The sequence below is a fragment of the Cheilinus undulatus genome, linkage group 4 (genome assembly GCF_018320785.1).
Source record: "Cheilinus undulatus linkage group 4, ASM1832078v1, whole genome shotgun sequence".
Classification (NCBI taxonomy): domain Eukaryota; kingdom Metazoa; phylum Chordata; class Actinopteri; order Labriformes; family Labridae; genus Cheilinus; species Cheilinus undulatus.
The window spans coordinates 25473511-25498853 of record NC_054868.1 but is presented as its reverse complement, the minus strand read 5'-3'; the positions used below and the strand labels follow the sequence as shown (position 1 = coordinate 25498853).

Below are 25343 nucleotides of genomic sequence, written 5' to 3'. Positions count from 1 at the left end.
GTACTAGGTCTAAGAACGGGCCTGACCAATCAGTATCATTTGAAGAGAACTACAAGTGGGATTTAGTAGCACTGGAAGGCTGCTGTTGGTGTACATAAACTTGGATGTAGCTGTAGTATAGCGGCAGTTTTATCAGAAATGGAGCGCATTTCTTTATTGGAAAGAACTAGAAACGCAGACATGGTGGAAAAGATGTTTTCTGTCTTCTCCTGACCTGAATCAGCTTGAGTTTTGATAGTTACAGTAGAGGTTTAGTTGTTCTGTAAGCTGGTATACACAATGGCTGCTGATTGAACATATAGCTTGGATGTAGTTACAGTGGCAGTTTTTTGGGCCACATTTCTCTATTAAAGCAAGAGCAAAGAGCCATACTGTAAGCCTTTCTTGGCAGACATGTTTTTGCAATTCTCCTGATCAGCTTTTGCATGAGTTTTATCTACGTACTGGCTACCCCATTCATAAACTTCAACAGTGCATGCATACTACCTCATTTTGTCTTGTAACTCTGTAATGAATGTCACAGACAGAATGTTAAATTTTTTTAAAGTCTTGCCCTTCCCAAATGTAAATTCTCAAAATAATATGAAATATATCCAATGCAATGGATATATGACACAGTCTATCTGGTGTGTCAGGTTATGTGTCAAAACCGAGAGAAAACAAACTATTCGGCTCAAAGCTGTCAAAGGCTTATCAATATAAAGCAACACATTTACATTTTCTGCCTTCAACATGAAATTGCAAGATGTAAAACTATTTTCAAGGTGAACCTGAAATTCACAGGACAGACAATTAGATTAATAATGAATGCCGTGTGGATAGCAAACATGCAATGCAACTTGATGCAAGACGATACATGACGCTGTCATGTAGTGAGGACATAGTATTACATAGAACAAAACACATGACTGAACAAAGACACAAGACAAAACAAACATGTTAAAAAGGGGCTGCGCTACAGAAGCCCTGGTGGACATCCATGCATCCATTTTTCTTACTTAATTTGCCCTGATAAAGATATATGTAATTTGATTTCTAGAGATTTTGAGAATTATTATAGGTACACTAGTTTAATTAACCCAAGATAACAAGATAAGAAAGTCAAGATCTAGAGAAAACAACCAAAGCTTACTTTATAATGGCAAAATGCAGTAAAATAAAATATATGGATGTATGTAGGTATACTTAGGGCTTTCATTTACCATAGTCTTTTTTTTACCACAGTTGTCAAGGTTCTAGGTATCTTTATTTGTACCTAAAAGGGTGCATTTGTTTGTTAGACAGGAGTTTAAGAACTAAAAGAGATAAAAACAACAAATTTCAGTAATGATAATTCACAGGTCAACACGCATTCAGGTAAAATGCATTAAAAACTAACTTTAAATGTTAAAACAAACGATGATCGTTGATTTAGTTTTGATAGAGTGCTGTCAGACAGCTACTCTAAAATTCAAAATATCCTTCTGGAGTGAAAGTGCATCATCTCGTGCTAGTTTTGTTGAGAAGTGCTATGGCTGCAGGTACAAAAGTGGTCTTGAAGCATTTTGTTCTCTTGTTCCCTTCTTAGGAGCAACAAACCAGTGCAAAGAACCTGCAACTCAGATTTTACAGGATTACAGCTCCACAACCCACTTTTGGGTCCTGACCAACCAGTTGAGAACCACTGATCCAGACAACTACTTGTATTATGATCACATCTGAAAAACTGTGTAGTTTAACTTGAATGCTTGCAACAATGGGGAGAATTATGTTTCCTTTTAAACCATCACAACCATAGGTGAGATTTACGGGAAAAGTTTGATTTTTTTCACAAATGGATTTAGTGCTTTCCTGCCAAGAACCAAATCAAAAGATCAATGATTCTCTGAAATATGGTATTCTGGTGGGTGACAGGCTCATACAATAGCTCTGTCAGCTACAATTACAAATGCAATGGGCTTAGATTGCTTACCTTAGCTTATATTGTAAGCAACTTATCAAACCAAACTAATCTATTTGTAGCTGATGGTAAAAAACGTGTTAACTTAAGGATGCATATTCTTGTTTATCATTACACATTTTAATATGTGAAAGACAGGACTTCTTTTTGAGCTTTACACAGACAATTTACTGGGGTTAGTGAGATATAGTGGTTGTTTTTTGTTTTGAATCTTTCGATGGAGCCACAGCCTAGCTAAGTCACCCATCTCTTAGCTGTAGCATCATATTTAATATGCAGATTTGAGAGCTGTTTTCATTCCTCTCATCAAAAGAAATATGTCATTGTATTTCTCAGAATTGCAAACTATTCCTTTATTTATCAGTGTCCAATATCAGCTTAGAGAAATCTGAGTTCTTCTGCTGATCTTAATCATGTCTTTTGTGCACATATCATTTTCAACAATTGATACTGAAACTTTTGGGTGAAAGATGTTCAAACTGTCAGGATATAAAGGCTGCCATTGTGACTAGAGGAAATATTTTACATATCAAACATTAATATATTGTGTGTACAAAAAAGGGGGTAAAATGTATGCAGGAGTATGAAATATACAGTGTATGACAAACAGAAATATATGGATAAGATTTAAAGTGTTACTGCAGAGAGCAACAGTAGGTTTAGTTAAACAAACAGGGTGATTTGCCTTTTGCACTACATAGAAAGAGGGACCTCTGCTCATTAGGTTGAATAGAGAGAGATGCTTTTCACTTGAGTGATGTTTGGATCATTTATTCATGTATTTAGCTCTACAGGTGGGCGTTGTACTCTGCTCTTACATTAATTATCTACATCTTCTTTACTCCTCAAATCGATTCTAGAAAGCCAACTTTTTATCTCGTAATGTCACCCACTGCAAATCAGAAATGGGAGGTTATCGCTGCCTACTTAGAAATAAGGAAACTGGATCATCCAGTGATAGCCATGAAAGAGCTTAACAGGATGTTGACTGACTGTTGCAAATAACAGCTTTTTAGTGGTCATCCATGGGTGTAACAACTGAAATCCCTGCACAGAATCACTGCTTGAAGCAGTGTCAAATCAGATAGCTGTTGTACAACACGTTTCACTTGAGCTTCACTTGAGCAACTGCTAGTTTTTTTATGCTAAAAAAGGGGGGGACTGGCAGTGGTACTAAGCATGAGAAAAGGGCCTTTGCATTTATTTACCTTAAGTCAAAAGGGGTCAAATTCCTCATTTACAGCTAAAATCCATAGGATTTTCAGTCTGTCACACCCCATGTTGTTTTTTTATTTTTGAGTATGTTTCTGGATGGTGTCAGATTCTCAATTTAACTGTGATTTAAAATCCCTGTAAAGTGATAAAACTAAACTTAACCTTGGGTGTGTTTTATGACAGGCCATTGTGCTATGAACCACCAGGCCAAATTTCAGTCATGAAAAATATCTCTAAGTTTATCACATTGAACTTCACAATCATGAAAATGAGGCAATAAAATCTGTTCTGTGATGCTGTGGGTGTGTCAGTTGAATGAGCTGAAGCCACACCCACTCAGGAAATAAACAATCCTCTCAAATAAAAAAAAATGGGATTAAATTTACTGTTTTCAGGCACAAATCTCTCTGTTATGATATTTTTAATGGCCTGTAGGCCATAGTGGCTGATAGATTTGGGAAATTTACCTCACAATGAAAAACACAGCAAGTAGCTGACTGTTAACTTTCATTGAAGGCAGTGATGTCAACTAACAGCAGACTGTACTGTGTTTAACGGCTCAGTGATTTTCTATCGTTGTAGCGTTGGTGAAGGGGGTAATTCCCCATCAAGACTGGTGATGTCACGGGCTCAGATATTTGCCCTGCCCTAATAAAACCAAGCCAGGAAAGAGGTGAACAACTCTCTAACAGTCTAACTCAAAAAATCAGTTGCACATAGATCTCAGTGTTTTCCCATGTTTACAGCAACTTTATTCCAACATATCCAGTGTGTTAAGACACAAAGTTTGGATTTCACTTGACAGAGACTTTAAGAATCAACAAAACAAGTTAGATGCATGAACTGGACAAATCTGGTGATGCAACCTTGCTTTCCATTTCAAAGGCTAACAGAAAGCTGCACTTGTAGGTAGCTTGTCCCTCATCTGCGTAATCAAATATGTTTCTGATTCACCAAAATACACAAAGGTTTGGCATGACATGATTTTGTGGCTAACTCACACCAAATGCAGAAGCAAATTCAAAACATTCCATTTTAGCAGCTGCCATCATGTTTGTTTACATAAATGCCTCAAAGGCCCTTAAACATGCCCCAGATGAATGGTTATGAATGGCCTGACCGATGTTTAGACAGACTGAAATAATTTATATGTTTACAAATCAAACACAGCGTGATTTCTCCCAATGAATCTTCACTCTATTGTTACATTCAAATTCCCTTGATTTTGCATTCTGTTTCTGTGCTTGTTTCTGGAAATCCCCAATCTGAAATAATCCTTCATTCACAGCCTCTGTGCTGCTGTGATTGGTCAGCTGTGTCGTGTGGAGATACTACAAGAAGTTTTTGATAACAGCTGTAAACATTTCACCTTCTGGATGGAAAATTAGTTTTATCACCTCTTTCTTTTTGAGTAAAACCAAAGCTCAAGTGTTCTTTATCAAAACATTGAAGTGATAAAAATTGCTCTGCAAGTGATAGCGCTATTCACACCTGCACAGCACACCTGCAAATTTCCTGAATTTACCTTGGCAAGCTGCACATGTGAATGCAAACAGCACTTTTTCACCCTGACTTTGCCATGAAATGTCCTTTATAGCATTCTCCTTTCGCCCCTTACCCCTAACCCCCTTTGACACAAATGCAAACTACAGAGGGATTTCCTGCGACGAGGGACAAGTGTGAGCAAGCAAGCTGATATAAATCTTCTGGGTTGGTTTCCCTGTAATTTCAGGGTTGCATGTGTGAAAGGGCTTATCTACACACTAATTAGTTCTTCTCCCTCTGCTGCATTTCTGACAGAACAGCCAGTCAGAACATGGTTTGTCATAATAAGGACCACATTATTCACTATATCCAATAACCACAGGTCCTCCTCAATCTACCGTGAAAGAAATCTTAAGTGTCATAAATCCATTTTTTTTCATTTCAGTCAATAAAATTCAATTGAATTTTTTGAGTGTCTAGACCTGGATCAGTGCTCAGTGTCCTTCATAACACAACTGTATACTGCTGTTCAGTAAAGGTGCTCTGCTCTCACCACTGTCTAAAAACAACTGTACCTACTGTGATTAATCATTTTGATATGTTGTAAATTACTTTGGAATATAAAACTAGCACTCATCCTTAATAATCTTATTTTTATAATTACCATCAGTACTTTGGTTTCTCCTGCTAACAGCAGAAAACAAGAAATGGAAGATGAGATCAAATCACTCAAAGAGAATGACACGTTTGAACTTACAACAGTACCAAAAGGCAGAAACACAGTAGGAGGAAAGTGGGTTTATGCCTTCAAAGAAAACACAGAAAATGGAAAAGTCCTTAAAGCTAGGTATGTAGCAAAAGGATACAACCAGACAGAGGGAATAGACTATCATGAAACATTTGCTCCCACAGCAAACATTACCTGTGTTCGAGCTCTGATGCAAATAGCTGTCCAAAATGATCTCATCATACATCAGATGGATGTTAAAACAGCTTATTTACATGCCCCAATACAGGAAGAGATCTTCTTAGAACAACCAGAAGGTTTTGAAGTAAAATCCAACACTGGAGAAAAACTAGTGTATAAACTAAAGAAATCTCTTTACGGCCTGAAACAATCTGGGAGAAATTGGTATAAACTCTTAAGTGATTACCTAGAGAAAAATGATTTTGTGAGAAATCCATCCGATCACTGCGTCTACAGACACCAGACAGAAACTGATACTATCATTGTCATTATATGGGTGGATGACCTGATCATAGCAGCCAGCAATGTTGACCTGTTAAACAGATTCAAAAGTGCTATGAAATGTAAGTTCAACATGAAGGACTTAGGGGAAATATCATGTTTCCTAGGCATACAGTTTAAACAAAAGGAAGGAGAAATCAAAATGAGCCAGAGAAAATATATTGAAAAAATGCTGGAAAGATTTGGGATGTCACATTGCAAACCCAGATCCACACCTAGTGAACAAAAACAGGAAACCCCCATAAATGATGAGGATATCACCAGTGATATTATTAATCCTAGTGAGTATCGTGAGGTTGTAGGTAGTCTGATTTATGCCATGACTTGTACTAGACCAGATATTAGTTGGGTAGTTAGCAAACTATCACAAACACTAGCCAAACCAAAAGCAGATAACTTGGTGGCAGCTAAACATGTGTTAAGGTACCTTAAAGGAACCATGGACTATGAACTGTGCTTTAAGAAAAGTGAAGAGGATCTGAGTCTGATAGCATTCAGCGATTCAGACTGGGCATCGTCTGTGGATGACAGACGCAGCACAACAGGTTATTGTTTCAGCCTTACAGAGCAAGGACCAGCAATTTCATGGAAATCAAAGAAACAGCCCACAGTAGCTCTGTCAACTTGTGAAGCTGAATACATTGGACTGACTGCAACTACACAAGAAAGCATGTACTTAACGCAAATGCTTAATGGTATGGACAATAAAATGTACATCTGTACTAAGATTCACGGTGATAATCAAGGAGCCATTGCATTGAGCAAGAATCCTGTGAATAGACAGAGATCTAAACACATTGATGTGAAGTACCACTTCATTCGTGAAGCAATACAAAAAGGGAAAATAGATATTGTCTATTGTTCATCTGAAAACATGACTGCAGACATCCTAACTAAACCTGTAACAAAAGCAAGACTAATTAAGTTCAAGAAATGGTTCTTTGGAAGCTAAGAGCATGATATTGGAGCATTTTGATTAGTGATGATGAGAACAAGGGGGGGTGTTAAGTTTTGTGTCCTCATCCACCGATTGTTTATTTAACATTTATTTTAGTAAGCACTATGAGAGACATACGTTCAGTTTTATTTTGAAAGGTATATTACTTCCTGTCGTAATGTTTTTGTTTTACGTCACCGTACGTATTCTTTCCGCTGAGTTGAGTAGCGGGAAAATGATTACTCCGTTGTTTTGTTACCCATAGCCACTGAAGGAAGTATGTACCGGTGACTATGATGAAGATGGAGAATAAAGTTACATGTGAAGATATAACGAGTCGTCTTTAAATGACAATGGCTGATGAAGCAGCAAACGTAACAATGGGCTTCAGCTAAAGCTAACATAGCTACACTAGTTATGTAATCAACTTCAATACATAAAACCAAGTTAGCTAGCTAAGTTAGAGTTAGCAACATGAGCTTCAGCAAATGGAACAAAAGCTAATGTAGCTATATAGATAACATATCTTAGCTTATTTAGCTTTTTTAGCCTAGCTTTAGCCACATAAGCTATGTAGCTATGTAGCTACATTATCTAACTATCTAACTACATTATCTTGCTATTATCTAGCATGCACAGCTAACACAGCTGCATTAGAATGTTTTAGGAGATTTTCCTGATTACATTTTGTAATCAGGTTTTGCAAGTCAGGCTTTTTCACTTTCAGCATCCTAACCATTACCTCAACCCTCAACCTAACCCCAAACAGAAGTTTAATGCATTTTTATTTTAAAAGTTTGAGCGTGTATTTCCATTATGACACAGACGACATCTCAGCAGTCTGTGAGATGTACGGTCTCAAAAATGGTTCCTACCCTGTTTATTTGGAGCATTCATTGGTTTCTGTTTGTTGATCAGTTGGGAAGCGCTGATAAGATATAAATCTGTCACAGAATATGACTTGAATTATAGATCAGCAGGATGTCATAACTGTGTTTTAGTCTCAAGTCAGAGGAGAATGACCTATTTGTGAACATTGTCAACTATTTGGTGAGCCAGACTCACGTATGTGCATCTGGAATCATAGGTGACCTTTATTCATCAGTCAGTTTCCCAGCTGTTAATGTGAAAAGTGTATCATAATTTGGCCCCTCAAACTGTGACTTTTTAGCCATTCTTTTTGAACCTGTGATAGACTTCCTGTTCACTGTTGTGAAATTTATCTTTGGGTCACCCTCACAGATATTCCAAGAACCGAGGAAGACGCAGACTTCATGCTAATGATAATGATATGATAGTGATTTTTATCAGTGTCTCAAGATCTAAAACTGTGAGATTGACAAAACAAAAGTAGATTTAGCTGCTGTCTGGACCCTTCTTTCAAACTTTACACTTAAGATGTTGACCAGTATGTCTTGATCTCACACAAATTTAAGCATAAATGTGTCTTTTGATATGTGAAATTTCCATGCAGTTTCGCACATTCAAAACCAACATGTCATCAAAACCTTTAAGCTGGCTATAGCTGGCACCATTCAATACCTTTTCTTTCTCACAAGCCCATAAAGTTGTAACTTATACAAAACTGTTTGTCTCTTGAACCGTATGTCCAAAGTGGTTTGTCAAAAACATTGCACACTTGCTGGAGAGTAGCATGTTTTCAAGAAACAAAGTACCCATATCGTGATGGGATTTTTTTTGTTTTTTGTTTTGTTTTGTTTTGTTTTGTTTTTTTGTTTTTTTTGTTTTTTTGTTTCGTTTTGTTTTGTTTTTTTTCTTGACTGAGAAAATATGAAGAAGTTATGACTCATCTTTTAGGTCAACAAAACCTTCAAAATAATTTTAAATAAATAGAGGACAAAAAACAAGTTTCAGACGAGAAGTTATAGAAAAGGTTTTTCTTGCTTATTATTCATGATATTTCAACACATAATAATACAATACAAGTTTAATACATCATGCATTTTGCTTTCTATGTAATGTTTTTTCAGGAAATCTGCTCTTGCCTTAGCCCGCTTTTTTAACTTGACCTCCATGCTCTCTTTTGTAACCTGTGTCATCAGAGTGTGTTGACACTTTCTGCAGAATTTTCATCACACACTTCCGTCTGATTTCTCACACATCAGGCTTTATCTACATCCCCAAAGTTCATCTGATGCCATGTTCAGTTTCTATACAGCTCTATGTATATCCACATACTGCACTGAATATTTTTAAAGTGGTAGGCGCAGCGGGATTTGGTGCTTTTTTGAGTGTGCATGTTTGGGTTTTGTATGTGAGGAAGTAGTGTGGTTGTTCACTCAGACGTGTCAGCGCTGAAACACTTCCTCGTCTGCCGCTCCTCTCATCACAGCAAGATGCAGAGAACATCAACGGCTCGCTGTCAGAGCACGCTGACCTCACATGTGGCACACTGACTTTATACCATCTCAACCAGCTCTACATTAGACTTCTATCTCCTTTACTAATTACTCTTTAGTTCAAGTGGGAAAAAAGAGAGGCATAACTGGAATGTAAAAATCTGGTGAGTATTTGAATGGTTTATTTCTGAAAAGTACTGCATGATTCTGTGTGAGTGCTACTGGTGATTTTATTTTTGACATGACTGGCTTATTCAAAAACAGGTATTCTTGAAAGGTTCCATCTTAAATTCAAAAATCTGTTTTTTTTTTCTATACTAAATTGATTGCGTTTTTATTATGAAGATCAGCACCAAAGTTTGTGCGATGAACCTGTGACTTAATGTAGACCGAGATGATATTGTCATACTGGAAATAAACAGAGACACAGTCCCAAAGAAGAGCATAAATTCTGTCATTTTGCTGCATATACTGTGTCTATAAACAGAAAACATTGTTTAAGCAAATCACGTTTGATTGAACAAAAACGATCAATCTAATAGACTTATCTGTTTTCTTTGGTCAAATCTTGGCACGAACTTCTGTCATAACAGAATAAAAGATAAATCCATACATTGTTTTACCATTAAATGAAGGTCAGTAATTAGGGCTTGAATTCAGGCATGAAGGGGCCTCATGATAAAATCATTATGGTAGTATGAGATACAAGTCATTTACTGTTACTTTACATTTTCAAGATGTGTATTTTGAATGTAAATGAGGGGGCAAAAGTTGATTTAATAGCATAAAAAAAGGGGGTTTTACTATCCAAAAAAAAATACCTGGGAAGGACCCTGGCCCCAGCAGCAAGGTCAAAACTCCTTTGAAAGGTGTCTATTATTCATTTTGCTCTAATCACAGTCACAGTGAAAAACCCCAATAAAAACAAAGTGTCTTTATATGATGCAAATTATAGTTCATTAGATTCCAGACAGAAATGATGAATTGATGGATAACTGTATAGTAAAAGGGCTGCACAACGGCGCAAGGGTTAGCACTGTTGCTTCATAGAAAAAAAGGGTCCTGGTTCGCTTCCCGGTCAGGGCCTTTCTTTGTGGAGTTTGCATGTTCTCCCCGTGCACACGTGGGTTCTCTCTGGGTACTACGGCCTCCTCCCACCACCAAAGACATGCTCCTTAGGTTGATTGGTGAGTCTGAATTGGCTGTAGGTGCGAATGTGAGCATGCCTGGTTGTCTGTCTCTATACGTCAGCCCTGCAATTGACTGGTGACCAGTCCAGGGTGCAGTATAAAAAAATGGATGGATGTGTAGTAAAATGGCATGCAATACATGAAAATTGTAAGATTTGTGGCACAACAACAGATATTGTACAAACAGTACGAAACTATAGTTTTAATTTTTAGCAGTTATACCTGGCAGAGAGAAATGTTAGAATATTTGTGGCAAGATCTTCTGATGATGAGCATGTACTGATGGGTATATGGTTTTCTGGTTTCTGGGATTTTGTTTAGCAAAAAAGATGCATCAAAATATTTGTTCTTTCACTATAATTGATTTTAGCTAACTGGAGAAGGGTCTCATATTGGTTTTTGCCTGGAACCTTCAGATCTACTGAAACAGTCCCTGTCTGGGTCATTACAACTCAGAGCTGGCTGTACATAATCAGTGTGACTGATAATAAAGACCTGTTTAGGTTTGTCTAATTGAATAGAAAACAACCAATGTGCAAAGAGTTATTGCGTATTTTGATGTCTCATAGTCTATATTTGTGGTGGGTGTTGAATGCATATGGCTGGCGTCAGCCTTTAACCTCCCATCTCCAAATTCATCTCGTTTCAGGAAATGTAAAAAACAAAAGAAGTGTATTTGTCATATAAATTAAAAACACTGAAAGCCCATCATCAGCATCTTTTTGAAACTTTTTTGTTTTATTTTTAAAATTCACTGACAGATGTAAGGGGTGCCCAACAGCACTGATTTATGAAAAAAAAAGAAAAAAGAAAAAAAAGAGGAAATAGGAGGTTTTAGCCTCATGCCAGTGACATGTTATTGTTAAGTTCATCTGAGCTCAAAACACAGAATTCACTATGTAAAATTTACCCATTTACAAGTCAGTAGAGACCCTTCAATACAGAGTGCCAAGCACATCGCATTAGAGTTAAACCTAAAATCACGATGGGTCACTTTTTAAACACGAAGTTTTAGGATATCGCTTTTTCTTCTTCTTAAACACATTTATTTCAGTTGTTCACAAAAAAGCACATTACATGTAGTTTTCATGTTTATATTGACACAACAATAAACAAAAAAAGTTTTGGAGAAGAACGCAAGCATTATTTGGTAAAATCTAACAATATCTATATTTGAAATGAAACGTAAATAAATAAATATATACATTAACAAAAGAAATAAAATGGAAGTTAAAAAAACAAGCTTACATGTATACACCACAAAATTAATTTTTGCATGTTCAAGTAAATATGGTTCCTAAATAGCCTTCAGAATATGAGTTTATATTTGAAAAGTACTCAGTGAATATGAAATTGAAATGCGTAGTTGAGAAACTGAGTAAAATTACTTATTTAAACATTAATCTGACACCTGGGAATAATCAGGTAATGGTGATAACATCATTTGACACATTTATGCTCTTCAGTTTTTAATTATTCAAAATAACAATGATAATTTAAAATGATTCTATCAATTGTTGGATTTTTTTTCCACTTGTACATTTCCACAAATCAGTTCAGGGACAGGTACATGTTATTGCTGAACCCACTGGCGCTGTTTGGTCTTTTAGCTTTGTTGTAAGCGATATCCATCAGAAGGGAATCTATTCAATATTTTTAAATCTCTTTTTGGCCTTTTTCATCGACACTTACTTAAGTGTTTTGGCATTTCTACATTTATTTTCATCCAGAAGCATAAAATACATTTCAGCTTCACTCCAAAAATGCTGCTTCCCAGTGCTCTGCACCCTAACAATGCAGGGACAAAAGAGAACAAAAGAAGGCAGACTAAACTGCACTGATAAAACAGATCTTTTGGCAAAAAGCTAAGCATGATTACATTTTTTAAACCCAAAAATGGCCTTTAACTGATAAAGCATATCAGATTATGCCATTCATACATCTATTTGAGTGTTGTCTGACTTTTTGACTTATGATCCCTGCCGAGGTGCCTTTACAACTTAAGGTTTTGCCTTTACTCATTACAGGCCATTTATTTAGATGAGTGTATGCTGAGAAAGTGATCCATTATATCCCAAAGAGAGCAGACTTCACAAACAAAAGACTGACACTGATTTGAATAGCGCAGCTTTGTTTTCCTCTGCTGCTGCTCATAATGAGTTATATAAATCAGGAGTTCGGAGGAGTTGGGAAGTTACATCTGCTCAACAGTGTTGGGTTTTTATTCAGCTTATAGAACAAATGATTGACTTTGTTTGAATATTTCCTCGGAGGAGACCTGAGAATGTTCAGTCCAACATTTTGTAAAAACGGGAGACTTCCTCTCTCACAGAGCAATGGTTTACCGCCATATTAATACTGAACTGAGTGTTCAGAAAAGGTTGTATCTATAGTTTGTGATTTGAATACACACCCTAAAATTTTTCTTTTCTTATTTGCCCTTTGGCTTTTTAATCGTTTGTTTTATTGTCATTTGAAAATAATTTTAGATATGCACCAGCTATGCTCAACACATTGCTATGTGGTATAAAACCTCTTTAGACCTTTGCTATGACTTCGCTTTTACTCAGTTGCTCACAGTGACTCATCAAATGTGTTGCAGTTAAATGATACAGCTGCAGTTTTGATATGACTGTTTGTGTCACACATATGTGACATTTTGGTCCAAATTACCATGCCACTGAAAGCCGAAGTTTGAATGCAGACAACTTCTGTTAGAGAGCATGTTTTATACAGGGCAAAATACTCAACTCTATCTGAAAAGATACAAATAAATAAGAGCACTGAACTTGTCTCAAAATGGGATGAGATAAAGCGCATAGATATCTAAATGAAGTGGATATTTTATGTAGCTCAATTCAACAATGCTATTTTGTAATCAAAATAGGTCAAATATCGTATCAATTTTCATTATGCACAAGAGATTGGATTCAAGAAAAAGCATTATGATTAAATAAAAGAGACCCATTTATTTATATATTTAACAATGTTATCATTTTTTCCTATGTGAAAGTTTAAACAAATTTTGAGTTTAATGTATGCAGGAGTTACACACATTCAGGCAGGAAACGTAAATCTTTTGAACATACATATCTGCTGCCCTCTTTTGGTCAATATAAATATCAAATGTAAACTCTATTTTTGTGTATGTTTTAGTATTTTGATTCTTTGTTGTTGCCATAGATGACCTCAATTTCAGAACTATATATCTGGCTGTCCTCCCTCCTGAGCGATGCCTCGTTCTTTCTTGGTGAAGCGAGGAGGGCTGCATCACCTCCGGCACCCAGCAAGAAGCCCCAGCCCTGGATCAACCCCAGTGACTTTTAGCCAAATAGAAGTAAAGAAAGGGTTCTGGTATACATCCCTGTGGGACTCCACAGCTGAAATAAAATATCACATTGATAAAGAGCCCATTGCATTGATGCAGCAAGACCTTCAGGCTGCCAAACACATAAATAGAAGTGAGATCCCTCAGGCACTCAGTCCTAAATCTTATGGTGAGTGATTGATCTTTTTTCTGTTATCAAATTTATGTTCAGTAAAAAAAAAAATACTGAAATTAAAATACACAATGCTCTCCCCTAACAAATTTAAATAATTAAGTAATTTAGCATGATGGTTTATGGTCCATTTTATGTTACGTTGTAATAAAATTTTCCAATAATTACAAAAATGTTTACATGAGATACTTAATGATGAGAAATTTTAAATCGAACGTATCAGAAGTCTTACCACATCTTTGACTAACCTCACTGTCTTTTTCATTAGACTGTAAATCTGCTGAGCTCTGCAGTCCACTCAATGTTAATACTTTAAGTACCACAGAGAAAGTCGATTCTCATCCTCCCAAACCAGCCATATGCTCCAGAACTCCTGTGAACACAGACTCTCAGGATAAACTGTCTCTGGGACTGGGGGACTTGACTCAGCACCCACAGATCCTGAGAGAGATGAGGAGGCAAGACTGTCCACTCTGCAGCAAAGTATGAAATCCCTTATTACTTAAACTACATTAGACTGTCTTTAACTATGTAGGATTAAGCTACAGCTCAGCTTTAAACATGTATGGATTAGAACTTGAATGTGTACAATAAATTTGAAATATAATGAAGAAACCTGAAACATGTGGAATAAAACTTGAAACTTATAGAACAAAATTTGAATTTAATTGAATAAAACTTGAAATATATTTATGAAAAATTGAAATATATGGATAACTTTATTTAACTTTATTCAATAAAAAATAATATATACACAGAAAAACTTGAAATAAAACATAAATCTTAAATTATAATGAATAAAACCTGGATGTAAACAATTAAACATGAAATACATTGAATATTAAGAGAAACATGGCAAAACCCTTGAAACATATGGAAATAAACTTGGAATAAATTGAATATAACTTGTGATATATATTCTTTTAAATGGAATATACTGAATAAAGATTTAAATATATTGAACAAAACTTAAAATATGTCAAATAAATCTTGACCTATGTTGAAAAAAAATATTGGAATTTACTGAATAAAACTTGAAATACAAGGAATAAAACACAAAATGTATGGAATAACACTGAATATATTCCATAGAATATAACTGAGGCAGCTGAATATTTGACTACTTAGCTCAACAGGGAAACAATTGGTTAAACTCAAAATAGGATGAATAGTTTAGAGTGTATTGTTGCATACTGAGGATCATTGTTCCATTATTTAAACATTTTCACTTAATATCTTATTCATTGATTAGAACTTCAACTACTGGATGTCCTGCTGCCTCAGTCATGGCGGTACTTCTTGCAGCCACAGCCATGCAGAATATTACACCTCAAAATACAAGGTGGCATCAGTGAATCCACGATTTGTTCCAAATATTCAGACTTTCACAGTGTCTAAAAGTTTCTCTGGAGATTTTAAACATTTAGCTTTCCAGGGCCCAAAAGGATTGTTCAAAATGTTAAAATATATATATATCTAGACTTGGCAATCCACTTTTTAAAAACATAATCCTGTTCACTTTTATCCATTTTTGTCCAAACAGTCATGTGACACTAAGAATATCTGGAATGTCTTAAAATATCAGCTGTTATAAAGTGATCTGCTGTTTTTAAGTTTTCTTACATTTCCGCCCTGCAAACCAGTATGGATCCAGTCCTCTGCTGGGACTCGGAGTGTCCTAATTATTTGTATCAGAGTAATTTTAGTTCTACCCAAAATTTTGAACAGCATAAAATTGAGGTTTTGTTCAGATAAAAACCAGGGTTTGATTACAGATAAAACAAAGCATGATATCTACTCTTCTTTTATACAACCTGATTCAAAGATTCAATCTGATCAACTGGGCCCAGCAGCCTGGAAATACTTACTTTATTCCTCAGGGTTACAGTTTTTTTCTTTGTCTTTGCAGATATTTTCATGTCTGTCAAGTCTAAAGACCCATATACGCAGGAGTCATGGAGGCAGATCACTTCTGAAGTCCAGTGGGACTGAAAGGAAAAGTGCACCATACAGGAGCAACAAGGTCAGTTCACATGATGATGGAATAATGAGTAAATAATCAGCATGAGGTACATCACTCCTGAATATCTGACCACAGAGTCTGTTGTTTTAGGAGAGGACGTTTGGCTGCTCAGTGTGTGGAAAAGTGTTCAAGCGCTCTTCCACCCTCTCCACCCACCTGCTCATACATTCAGACACCCGGCCTTACCCCTGCCAGTACTGCGGCAAGAGCTTCCACCAGAAGTCTGACATGAAGAAACACACCTTCATACACACTGGTGAGCTTGTTTTCTGTGAATGTCAAGCGGGAGTTTTCATTCATTATGAAATGAATAAAGGAACCAACGTGTCATTTTTAGTCCTTCAGATATTGCAATCACTATCAATCACTTTTTGTGCCACAACCAGGATGTGAACCTCTAATATCCTAAAGTCAGCAATGTAAACCATTGAGCCACCCAGTTACCAGGATTCCTTGCCCTATTAAGGGTTAATATTGTCTTCTGTGTGTACATTGTAAAGCACCTTGGATCAAATGTGCTGTGTGTAAAATACTTTATGAATAAAGTTTGAGTCGTTTATGAATAGGACTTGTGTTTGTGTACCAGGAGAGAAGCCCCATGTGTGTCAGATCTGTGGGAAGGCCTTCAGCCAGAGCTCCAACCTCATCACCCACAGCCGCAAACACCGGGACGTACGGCCATACTGCTGTCCTCACTGCCTCTACGGCTTCCAGCATAAAGTGGAGCTGCGGCAGCACCAGGAACATCACTGCAGCTACCGTTCACTGTGATACAGCCGGGGTCAGCCATGCTTCATCTTCTCTGATGAGAAGCAGAAACTTAAAGCGGCACAGGAAACCCAGTCTGCTGTCAGAGAAAGTAGAAATCTTAAACTCATAAGTTAATTAGTGGGGTTTTTTTTAATTGAAGTCTCCAACTGTGTTATATAAAAAGAAGACAATTGTTATTTTATAATCTACTTTGGCAATGTTAAAGTGTAAATATGGAAACAATAATAATTGCTGTGAATTTGTCAATGTCGTATTTAAATATATTGTGTTATCTCTGATTGCTTTGTTGTGTTCTGTTGTGATTCATCCACATTTTATGTGCTTTAAAACTTAAACCAAAGTTATTGTTATATTGAAAAAGTGCCTAAAGAGATTGGTATTAAAAGGACATTAGAGTATCAAATGTCACATATCAGGGCATCAGCTGAACACTGTGATACCATTCAGAATTTTTCTGGGGCAAGTATTAGGACAAATCTTGTAGACTTAATCCAACTTTAGAGTCAAGACTATTCAAATATTACATGGAAAGATTGTGCTGTAAATGAAGTTCTGTCATAAGAAATCAAAACAAGCTTGATTTCGATGTTAGAGCTTTATGGGACTGACCCAGTGGTGGACTTAGGATTCTGGGGTACAGATAACAATAAGTGTATCTGCTGTATGCAGTGGTGCACCACATTTATGGTGAAAGTTAGACACCCTGGTTAAATTTAAACATATTTAATTATGATTATAGCTACCACACCTTTTTAATAAAACAAACGAGGAATTATGAACTAGTTAGCCATTTGTTTCAAAACATACACAAGCGAAAGGGATGTCAATGAGAATGTACGTCATAGTGAGGAGCTTAGTCAGGATAGGGGTAGTCAGATGGGAATAATTTCTTTGGTCATATGTTCGAAGATAAAAAAAAAACAACCATGCTTGGGTCAATGGGACATCCATGGGTGGCAGCCTTTCTTTCCTACATCTGTTCCTGAGCTGGGTCTTGATCATCATCAGTTTGGAGAATGAACACTCTGCTGAAAGGGGAACACAATAATTTGGGGAACTTGGTCGGATAGGGAAGGGCACTTTATCATTATCACACTGGGAGTGCACCCTGGTGGGGAGTTTTATGTGCTTTAGGGGCATCCAAGGCACTTTCACAATTTCTTTGTTTTTCTTTTTTTACATTATTTCACCAGGGGTGAGATCCCCACCCCCACCCCCACCCCTAGCGCACTGACCAAAGAGTACTCATTGCTTGTTATTCCCATAATAATGTCAATCACATGATCCAAATAAAACACAAAGATAAACAATAAACTTAAACCATAAAGGTAATGAATAGAGAAGTGTAGTCAATATGTGACTGACATTCATACAATCTGACCTGGTCACATCCATTTCACAGAATCTTAGACTGTATTTTAGGATGTTGTCTCATTTACATCATCCATTGCTTCATGAAGCAAAGTTTTAAGCCCACTGATGGCTCCTATCATATTGGAAATGTTGCCTCCAATGATAACTCTTGGCTAATTGGCCTACAGTTACTTTTACCATTTATGTTATACTTTTAGTTGAGCTGATAAACACAAGAACCTTGTTAGGGAGAGAGCACACATATCACATGTGATTTGTTAGCAGAATTTTTATTCTCCACATGTTTTAATACAGTGTATATATTTTGGCCAGTTTCTTCAGGATTTGAAAAACATTTTGTCACTAAAATCCCAAAATGCAAAAGCTACAATTACTCTTGTACCACTGAGCTCTGGAATAGTCTCCACCTGTTGTGTGGGCATCAACATTTTCATAGGAATGGATGTTTCCGTCCCCTGCATTGTAGGCTGTAATCCCTCCTGGACGGACAAAAAAGATCAAGCGTAAAGTGTGAAGGTTGTTGTGAATGTACAGGTCTAGTAGTCCTGTAAGACAAACCTTTTAGCTGCTGCTCCTTGCTCCAGTGAGGAAATTTCAAACGGATCCTTCCAATGAAACTGGCAAGGTTTCCAGTGGCTTGGCTGAGGTGTTCCTCACTGTCCCATGTACCCTGTGCAGTCTGTCCATCTCCTTTAGGGTTGACATCAACCTACAGAAATCAGAAATGAAACCAATTATTTTATCAGATATCTTTTGCTTAAATCACATGAGTAAGTATTTGACATAACCTGCACAAGTCCAAAAGTTCTGTCATTATCTCCCCTGCCTTTAGTGTTCCTTATGGTATTTCCAGCATGAGACTCTCTGGAGATGATGGCAGCAATGAGAGCTGGAGAGATTCCATGTTGAACCGCCACTCTGTTGATTGCAAACCTTAACCTCTTGATTCTGCCTGCATCAGTCTGTGCCATGATTGTATGATGCCCTCACACTTTTAGAGAAAAGTCACAACACAACGTAGACTTACTGCAGCCAAAGCTTCACATTTTCACACGGATGACAGAGAGAAAATTTGACCGTTATTGTCTCATCATCACACCTTCTGATTGGTGTCTGCAGAAACTACAGCTGGAGAAGGTCCAGAAGGAACCGACTAGATTTTATGTATCTGTCTGTCTGTCTGTCCGAAGAAATAGTATTTCAGTAAGGTTTTGAATTCTAGTTCATGAGAGTCATGAATGTAGAATGTCCCCAACATTACTTTTGGCAACCGGAGTAGCTTTTGGAGCTAGAAATTTTACGTGAAACGTTACACTACTTTAAAACTTTCATACTAACTCTCATATTTGTACAAAGTGCTTACGCCACCACCGGCTTATGTGTTTTCTTAGCCTTATTTTAAATTGATGTAGGAATTATGAATAGTTTTGTTTTTATAAGTAATGACTATCAGTGTCAAGTACCCGTGTTGGCATACTGGCCCTGAATTTTAATTGGTATCAGATCGATATTAAGTTTTGCAGTATGGCCCACCACTACTACAAAGGGTGTCTATACTAGTACATAATTTAACCACGGTCCAAACCTTGAACCTTTTGCTCTGTTTTATAAAATAAAAGGTTGCTTAAACTGAAAAGTTTATAATGTACAGTTTTCATGAATGTAAATACCAGACTTTGTTTTCTGAATAAGCTAAATTGAAAATTTAAAAAAAAAAAAATCTTGTACCAGCAAATTAGGGCACTTTCATTCTGACAGAGATGGCGTTTCACAGTAATAGTCTGCCTGTAAGGAAGATCAGCCTGGTAACTCACTGAGTCAATCAGTGCACAGCCAGGTGTGTGTGGCTTATTACCACTGATTGGGGCCAGGTGAGGCAATCTTATATATATTCCTAGAATGCAGTACTCTGTGCTAGCTCATTATCTCACCTTCAGAGATACTGAGAGCATCTCTCTGGGTTTTCTTGTGTGTGTGTTTTCATGAAAGAGCTTGCATAACCATTTCTGAAACTTTCAAAAAGAATTCTTAGTTTTTCCAGTCACTTGAAGACCATTTTAACTCAGCCATTTTTGGTTTCCTTTTTTCAAACTGGTCTAGTGCCCTTTGCATTTCGTTTGTGAGATTTCTCAATCTCCCAGGTTGTTTTAGTTTGTTGTCAGCTGCCTGGCAGCAGTGGTTTAGTTTCTTTATCATTTAGAACAGGAGCTTTTGGGTTATCACTTACCAGCATATAGTTTTTGTTGTCTTTCCCCTCTCCCTATTGATCGTTTGCGATTTTAGTGGTTGTCCTTTTTGGATAACTTTTTGAAACCTATTGTCTGCATTTGTGTCCCACTGTCCCTCCTTCCTGACTCTGCCAGAGGTGGCGTCTGACCTCCATGGTCTGCAGCCATACTGTTTTGAAATAAGCTGATGTGTTTCACAATTACAATTTTTACAATGTCATTTAGCAGATGCTTTTATCCAAAGCAACTTACATTTGAGAGCAAGAACAACACAAGCAGAGATCTAGACCAGAAGAAACAACATCAGTAAGTGCCACAAAGTGCTTTGAGTCCAATTGGACACAGGTGCTTCTGTGCAGTGTTTCACCACTGAGGAATTTACCTGAGAACTCCAGGTTGTCCTGCTGAGCTGTTTGGAGTGATGCACCAATAGTTTCAACCTTCATGATGTCTCCAAAACTTGCATATATTAATTTTGTTATTTTCTCTCACAAAATATTCTGTACACATCATGGTAGCCTACTTGAAAAATGTGGAATTAAAACACCTGTGGCACTTCTGTCAACGGTCTTTTTGGCTGACCACTGAGGTCAGCCTTACAGATGGCTATGTCTGTGTCTGATTGAGTGAGTGACCCTACATTCAGAGCCATACCATACAGAGTTGTGTGTGCCTGTACTGAATGCCGTCAGTAAAGGCTGCCTCCACTGTAGTAACTAGAGCCATGCATACAGAGTTGCACTAAGGGGGGGGGGGGGTTAAGTTGTACTGAAAGTCATCTAATGGCTTCCTCCACTGCCGGAATTATCTCAGATATAGTTTAGCGTTGCATCCTTTTTACTACAGTAGAACTGGACCATGTTTCTGTATGACATAAAGAATAAAAACAACCCTAAAAGCTTTCATGTTGGGAAAGATGTTTTCTCTCTTCTGCTGACCTGCTTCAGTATGAGTATGTGATAGTTAAGAGGAAAGGGTTACCTGTTGTGTGAGTGCTTGCATACAAAGCCTGCCAGTGGAGCAGTTGGCTCAAAATTAAAGCAAGTGCAGAGAGCAACAAGGAAAGGTTTTCCGTAACAGATAACGATGTTGTCGTTCTTCTGCCGAACCTGCTTTGCCACGAGTTAAGGAGGAAAGGGTTAGTCGTTGCGTGTGGTTGTGTACAAGGCCTGCTAGGGGAGTGCTAAGCTTGGTACTTAGGCTGGCCACACACTACAGGATTTTAAGCCTGATTTTAGGCAAGATTTGACTCCCCCAGCGATTGTGGGGGCGTATCCTAACTTGAGCCTTGTCGCAAACGATTATTTGTCTGAGTGGTCTGCGTGTGCGTAGGTGTCAACACAATTAATTTACTGCTCCAAATCGCGAGGTATTTATATTTACAAGGTCGTAGTGCAGCTGACTGAGTACCTACCACACCTAATGAGAGCAAGCACACAGGGTAGCGTCACCAGACGGATCAAACGTACTTCACTGCTCACAACGATAAACACAAGTGTACTTTAATTCCAGCCAGGATTCCATCCTGATTCTTTCCCTTGTTTTAGGATTTTTGCTGCACCTGTAACGCATGCCAGGACAGCCTGTTGTTAAGGGACAGCAAGATGGTATCGACAGACATTCATGTTTGTTTTTTCATGTGATCACGTGAGGAAGTAGGCAGGTCGGCACGTGTGTGGTGTCCAGTGACCTGACAGTCTGAGTCATCTAGTGTGTGCATTCGAAGGAAAAATCATTTGAAAATGTCATCCTCACATCTGTGATCTCCCATGGTTTTAAAATAATTACCCATGCTGATGAAATCGGCAGGAAGTTATGTAAAGGGTTCCGTATCTTTGTTTGTTCGTTTCTTTGTTTGTATGTGTACAAGGTAACTCGAGAACGGAAAGTCGGATCTTCACCAAACTTTCAGGGAACATTGGGATAGTGACAGGGAAGAATCGATTAGATTTTGGTGATGATCCACGCACACTTTCGGTTTTTCTCGCACTTCGAAATTTGAACACCATAGTAATCAGTGGGATTGTGAGTTCCTCGGTGGCGCTGCTTATGGGTCTGCCACCTCAGATGGCCATTCCAGTCTAAGATTTAAAAACTGTCTAGTGTGTGGCTGGCCTTAGCTGCCTGCAGCAGTGGTTGTGTCTGTGCTGCTTGGACAACATCTCTTTATTCAAACATGTGCAGAGAGCAACACTGACAACTTTCCATGAAATAAAGATGTTTTCGCTCTTCTCCCACTCTGCTTTGGTATAGGTGTCCAGTCATTTTGGTCAGCTTGTCCAGTATATTCAGGGCCTGCAGTTAGCTCGGATGTCACTCTAGGAACACCTGGACCATTTTTCTTGTTAAAACCAGAGCAAAGAACCACATTAAAAGCTTGTCTTGGCAGATAAGATGTTCTGCTCATCTTCTGCAGTGATGTGTCCCCTCCCCGCACAAAAAAAGCACAGAAGAAAGGGAGGATATTTCCTCCTCACCATTTAGCACAGCCTCTGCTCTGTTCCTTAACTTCCTAACTTTTCCCATTCATTCTCTATGGTCATCCTTATCATGGATGTAATATATTTTTGGCCACTATGGAGATTTAAGGGGTGCTGTTTCATCCTTTGATAAAGGAAAGGAGACTCCGTTTCTACAGAAAGGTTTAAATGACAGCCAGTGCGGGATCTGCAGCAGGACAGAAAACGAAGCATAAGGTAGGCTATTTCTATGTATTTTATCGTAATTTCTGACAAACCAGTGTGGAAATCTTCTACCAATCAAATGCAAGTAAGGCTCTTTTTGTTCTCTTTGTTTATGTACAGGCCTTATTCATATTGTTCTGCCTGTTTTAAAGTAGATTATTCAAGTTTTATTGATAAATACGAACAGGGATCGATGCATGCTAACATAACGAGGTTTTAAATTAAAGATTGGTTACGTTTACCTTAGCTGTTGTTAGCTGTACTATGAATGTAAATAAACTATGCTCAGTTTCATATTTGGGTTTTACCTGTGCAGACTGCATTTTTATGTTAGCCAACATAAAAACAGAGATCTGTCTTTGGTTGAAAAACAAGCAATTGTGAAGCTGAGAGAAGATGGAAAATCAATCAGAGCCATTTCACAAACATTGTCCATAGCCAGTATAATCATTTGGAATGTCCTGAAGAAGAAAGAAAGCACTGGTGTACTAAGAAAAAGCTGTCCAACGGGTTAACAAACAGCAGCAGTTGATTACAGACACATTGTGAGAACTGTAAAGAAACATCCCCCAAAAAACTGTTAGTGACATCAACAGCATCCTCCAGAGGGCAGTGAAGGTATCATCATCTACTGATCACAGAAGACTTCAAGAACAAAAGTACAGAGGCTACACCAAAAGATGAAAACCACTTACAGCAAAAAGAATAGGAAGGCCAGGCTGGAATTTGTCAAAACTTTAAAGACAAGCCTAAAAAGATCTGGGAAAAAGTTTTATGGACTGATGAGACGACGATGAACCTTTACCAAAGTGACTGAAAGTGATATCTTCAAGATGATTTTAATTTTTTAATTTTGTTGGTTTTTTTGTCATTTACATAATATCTGATGGCAATGTATATCTTATTCTGTTTAAGTGGTATTAAAGATTTTTTTTTTTGGACCTCAAAATCCTTCCCTCACCCACTTTACATAACTGTAGTGACAGGTCAGTATGTGGTGCTTGAAATTGAAGTAAATAAATTAAAAAATAAGAAATTAATCTCTCAAGAAGGTGTAATTGTTCAAACAACATATGGTTTTATGTTAGAATATTTTAAGAAAATAGTCATTTTTCAGTAAAGGCTAGAGACTGAAAAAGGGTGTTTCTGTAGAATGACCAATCGCTGTTTTTCAAGACAGTCTGGCTGCAGACCAATGCTGTTGGACACCATTACTGTCAGGACAGCAATACATGCAAAAACTTTCGAAACAAAATTGGATTACTCTTCCTGTTAAGCTTAAGGTTGCAATAAGATGGGTTAGGAATGGCCTGAGCATCAGTAAAACTTGTTTTCATAACAAACTTTGAGCCTTCTACACCAAATGTAACCTGATCTGCTAAACCTAATTACAAAATGTTCAAAACAGCCGAGTAAACAGAACAGAAAAAAAAAGCCTGCCCTTCATGAAAACACACAAATTGATAAAGCCAGCTTTTACTTTCCCCCCCCCAGAAATTCAGGACCCACTGAAAAAGGCACAATACCCAATTTTTGGTCCCAACCAGACAGATATGAACTACCGCTCTAAATAGCTTAGATGGTTAAGGAAAAAATAAAATCAAAACAGGTTAAACAGTAATAATAATAATTATACTATAATGATAACAATAATAATAATAATAATAATAATAGTAGTAATAAAAGTTTCGGTGTTAGTGTGAAAATGTGGCTGACAAAACATGAGATCACATTTCTTTAAACTGGACAAGAAAAAACAACTTGCAATAGTTTTACTCTGACATTTTACAAATAAACAATTTAATCTCAGTTGAGTATGTGTATGTTGTTCTATAACTATGACGGCATACAGAAGTTTCAGCAGCCATTCAAAAGTAGGACTAAACAACACATCATTGTTTCTCTCAAATTTCAGCAACTTCAATCAAGGAAGTTATAAATGAAGCTATTAGCAAACTTCTGTTCAGGGAGGGGTTTGATTGTTTTTATCTCCAGAGTCAGATTTTTAAAGCTCTGTTTGAACCAGTGGTTGTTATTTCTGTTGAGGATTTATGTTGTGGTAAATCTTTAAAAAAGGAGTGATTTAAAAATGAAAATCGTGACCAAAGTGTCTGTCATCAGTCTGGTATATTTACACATTGAGTTGTATGGTGGGGGGACCAAAGGGGGGCCGGGTAGAAAAAGTTTGGGAACCATTTTTTTAAATGCTGGGCTATGAGAAAATGTAGGGATTTTGGTGAAAACTGAGCATTTTTTGTCTGATTAAACTATTATAATCAAGCCTCCCTGCCTGTTTTAATGAAATGGCAATGTAGGCCTTCAGAAGCACACATTAACATGTTTTACCACATGTGCGTGATTCTTGAACATTGTGTACTGTTAGAAGCC

The 25343-nt window shown here is 37.3% G+C and overlaps 2 protein-coding genes across 2 annotated transcripts; one reads left to right on the top strand and one right to left on the bottom strand.

Moving 5' to 3' along the window:
* Positions 1 to 9199: 9199 nt before the first annotated feature.
* Positions 9200 to 16783, top strand: LOC121509076 (zinc finger protein Gfi-1b-like). The gene is made up of 6 exons (XM_041786296.1): positions 9200 to 9349; positions 13559 to 13872; positions 14144 to 14358; positions 15785 to 15898; positions 15989 to 16154; positions 16485 to 16783. Exons 2-6 carry the CDS (start codon positions 13608 to 13610, stop codon positions 16667 to 16669), a joined length of 945 nt encoding a protein of 314 aa, XP_041642230.1. The 5' UTR covers positions 9200 to 9349; positions 13559 to 13607; the 3' UTR covers positions 16670 to 16783.
* A 1567-nt stretch (positions 16784 to 18350) lies between these two features.
* On the bottom strand, positions 18351 to 20923 carry LOC121507747 (lysozyme g-like). The gene is made up of 5 exons (XM_041784079.1): positions 20854 to 20923; positions 20639 to 20758; positions 18832 to 19028; positions 18602 to 18752; positions 18351 to 18522 (listed from the first exon to the last, which is right to left on the bottom strand). Exons 1-5 carry the CDS (start codon positions 20921 to 20923, stop codon positions 18386 to 18388), a joined length of 675 nt encoding a protein of 224 aa, XP_041640013.1. The 3' UTR covers positions 18351 to 18385.
* Positions 20924 to 25343: the final 4420 nt, after the last annotated feature.